The sequence below is a fragment of the Lactuca virosa genome, chromosome 1 (genome assembly GCF_052849685.1).
Source record: "Lactuca virosa cultivar CGN04683 chromosome 1, Lactuca_virosa_CGN04683_v6, whole genome shotgun sequence".
NCBI lineage: Eukaryota > Viridiplantae > Streptophyta > Magnoliopsida > Asterales > Asteraceae > Lactuca > Lactuca virosa.
Genome location: NC_136426.1, coordinates 43,475,244 through 43,478,695, shown reverse-complemented (window position 1 = coordinate 43,478,695; position 3,452 = coordinate 43,475,244). Strand labels below are relative to the sequence as shown.

Genomic DNA, 3,452 nt, shown 5'->3' with positions numbered 1-3,452 from the left:
TGGAGTTGTACCAGGTATTAAGGAGCCTATGGAGATTTTCTGTGACAACAATAGTGCGGTTGCCTTAGCCAAGGAACCAAGAGATCATGGCAGATCCCGACACATTGACAGAAAATATCACTTCATAAGACACAAGATAGAAGAAGGACTCCTCGTGGCAAAGAGGGTATCGTCAGATGAGAACCCTGCGGATCCCCTTACGAAGGGACTGACGAGGGTGAAGCATTTGCAGCATGCGAGACGCATCGGGCTGAGGGACGATATTAGTTTTACAGATTAGATAGTTATTACTGAAACTTGTAAAATGTAATCGACGTTTGATGATAAATAAAAGTTGTGATTTATTTATGAGTAAGGTGTTGTTATCATTGTCAATTATTTACTATTGTTTCAGCTTTGCATGTTTTGACTTCCAGAATAATAAGTTTATTCAAACTCTCCACAGTCGGTCATATGTCGGAAGTAGGTATGAATCAAGACTGTCATGAATAGGGATTGTAGATGACTAAAGGTGTTTAGCCATAGCAATGGTTGCTACAACATTCATGAGTACTCATAAGTTATAAGTATTGGAATAAACCGACGCTCACTTGTATCACTTCATGGAATTTATCCCGAGTGATCGTGAGACGGTAATATCATATAAGTCTTCAAACCTAGAGATATGAGTTGTTACCTATGAGTTGGTTGTGCATTGATTGCACGTAAACGCATCAGTAACTTGATGTTATAAAACGTGCCTTTGTGTGCAATTCAATAAGTAGTAATGAGTCGAAGTTTATATGTTCCTTCTAGAAATAGAAGCGATATCTGGGCCCCTCGATGATTTTGTTTTGACCTATGTACCGGGCCCGGTCAGAACTAAATTCATGTGTTCGATTAAGTTCTTTGTCAGACAAATCGGAAATCGGGAAACAAACTGCTGGACAATAAGTAAGACATTGTTCCATGTATTTGTCCGGCTGATATCATGAGAGCAGAGGATTATGTGATCACTTATCTAAAATGGCGCTTCATAGTTCAACAGAGTTTTCGAGAGCTACGATTGTCGGTTGGTTCCTGAAGCTATATAGGCAAATACAGTTATCAGACTTATCCAAGTGGGAGACTGTTGGATAAGGTGTCTAAGTCCATAACTTATTTGGTATATACTTGACCCGACCCGGCATGGTCCATTTGGGTTGCACTTCACCCGAACTATTTATATGGATAACATTATGAGAAGAGTATATTTGCGGCCTACTAATATATTATAAGTTATAATATATTAATATGAAATTGTATTATTTAATTAGTATTGATCTTAAATTAATTATGAATTAATTTAGTGATCATAAGGTGACTATTAAATAATGGGCTATTGTACTTATATAGTGTGGGCTAACACTCATAAGGAAATGGGCTAAGCTTGAATGGGAGTCCATGGATGATCCATGGAGCTTTTTAACCCATGGATCCTTGGAATAGGAAAAGACATGGGTTATTAGGGTTTGCATGGTTCATAACCCTAATCACCTACACTATATAAAGAGGCTTATAGTGCTTGAAAAGAGACTATGTGTGTGTGCATAAGGTGTGGCCGATTTCTAGAGTATTAGAGTGCTCTCTCATAAGTTTTCCAAGTTTGTGGTGATTTGTGATTTCCATTTGAGGCATTCACATTATTGGTGCTTGGCTCTCAAACTCTCAAGGAATCAACTCACTAACAAAGGTATGTAATTCTTCTAGTATCTTTTATGTTTAAAAGTACCCCATGAATGCTAGATAGGTTATGAACCTTGGAAAATTGTTTTGCATGTATTTTAGACAAACATAGATCCAAGGTTTCTAGGGTTGCATGAACACCTTAGGAGTGTTAGTTTGCTCAAAACCCAACAGGATGACCACGAAGTCGATCAGTACCGTCTTCTTTCGCTGCTTATCATGGCTGGTGATTGTTAGGGGGAGGTGAATCGTGCCCAGCGGCCACAGGCTGTGGCCGGTGAATCCGACCAGCCGCCCCGCCGTGGGTCTCAGGTTGTCCTTCCATCGATCTGGGAGAAGTCGAAAACAGTGCTCATAGATTATGTCTGCTGAACTCCCTGTGTCGACATACACTCTGTGTATGGTCACATCTTTAATGGAGGCCTGGATTACCAATGGGTTATCACCTCTCCATCCCTCAGGACGAGGATCCTGCACAGAAAACGTGAGCGTCCCCGCCGGGGGCCCGGGGATCCAATAGTTCGGCGGCTGTGTTTCCTTACTTCTTTTGTTACGTATCATGAATATTTCCTTGGGTTGAACTCCTTCTCGAGGCGCGTTCTTGGCGTTCTCGGTGTCAAACTTGGCGCGCAAGCTTCGTGCTATTTCCACCAAGTCTCCTTTGAGCTGCTTTTCCTCCATTTCTTTCTTGAGTACCGAACAACTGGTCGTATCGTGTGTCTTGCTTTTGTGGTACTCGCAATACCGTCTCTTGGGTGACTTGGTTGGCTGTTGTTTCTCTGATACCGCATACACCTCTGGTCGACGATTCCGTCTGTCGTCTCTATCGAATGGGCGAATCCTCGCCTGAGGCCTCCTTGTCTGGCCAAAGTGCCTACTTCCTCCTCGAAAGTCCGCGTGACTTGGGTTATGGCGTTTGGTCATCATGGCATTTAGGTATGCCTGTTTCGCTGCCTCGCCTTCTTCCTGCCTGAGATATCGTTCTACCCTCTCCTTTAACTCGGCCCTTGTTTGGGGTTTCTTATCCATAAGCTTTTGTGACAAGGGACCTGGTAAAAGGCCCCATGTGAAAGCGCCAGCTATAAGCCCTTCATCGTATCCCGACACATCTAACGTGGCGTTTATGAACCGGTTGAAATATTCTCGCACGGTTTCACCCTCCTTTTGCTTACAGCCTATTATAGAATGAGAATCTCCTTTGTACTTTCGTAGCTGCATGAAGTTGGTGAGGAATAAGTATTTAAGTTGAGCGAAATTGGAGATGCTGCTTGGACGTAGCGTCTTGAACCATGTGCCTGCATTTCCATCGAGAGTCATCGGGAAATATGTGCACCAGAACCTCTCATCAAGCTTCAAAGACGTCATTGTCCACTCATACATGTCGATGTGGCTGTCCGGGTCGGTAGTACCAATATAGATTTTGAGCGTTGGCAGTTTGGCTGTGTTTGGTATTTCGTAGTCTAGCAACTCTTTGACAAACGGTGATGTAACGCTGCGAGAAAGGCAGTCTTGGGTTGGGACGACTGGTGTGCCTTGTGACTAGTGTTGGAGGCTTAGATCGCATGACGACGATGCATGAAAGCCTGGAGTTGGTCCGTAAAAGGAGTGATGTTGAAATGGCAACTGGAGAGGATAGCCGGAGGGGAAGGAGTGTATTGGTGTTGAGGGGTTGAATGCCGAGGCCTGCTGGAGGCTATGGTCGGAGGCAATGGCCGGTCCGGCCCACGTGCCTGCTATCGAGTAGATAG

At 43.7% G+C, this 3,452-nt stretch overlaps 1 protein-coding gene across 1 annotated transcript; it reads right to left on the bottom strand.

Moving 5' to 3' along the window:
- Positions 1-1,921: 1,921 nt before the first annotated feature.
- LOC145113387 (uncharacterized) lies at positions 1,922-3,069 on the bottom strand. The gene is made up of 2 exons (XM_079049487.1): positions 2,096-3,069; positions 1,922-2,033 (listed from the first exon to the last, which is right to left on the bottom strand). Exons 1-2 carry the CDS (start codon positions 3,067-3,069, stop codon positions 1,922-1,924), a joined length of 1,086 nt encoding a protein of 361 aa, XP_078905613.1.
- Positions 3,070-3,452: the final 383 nt, after the last annotated feature.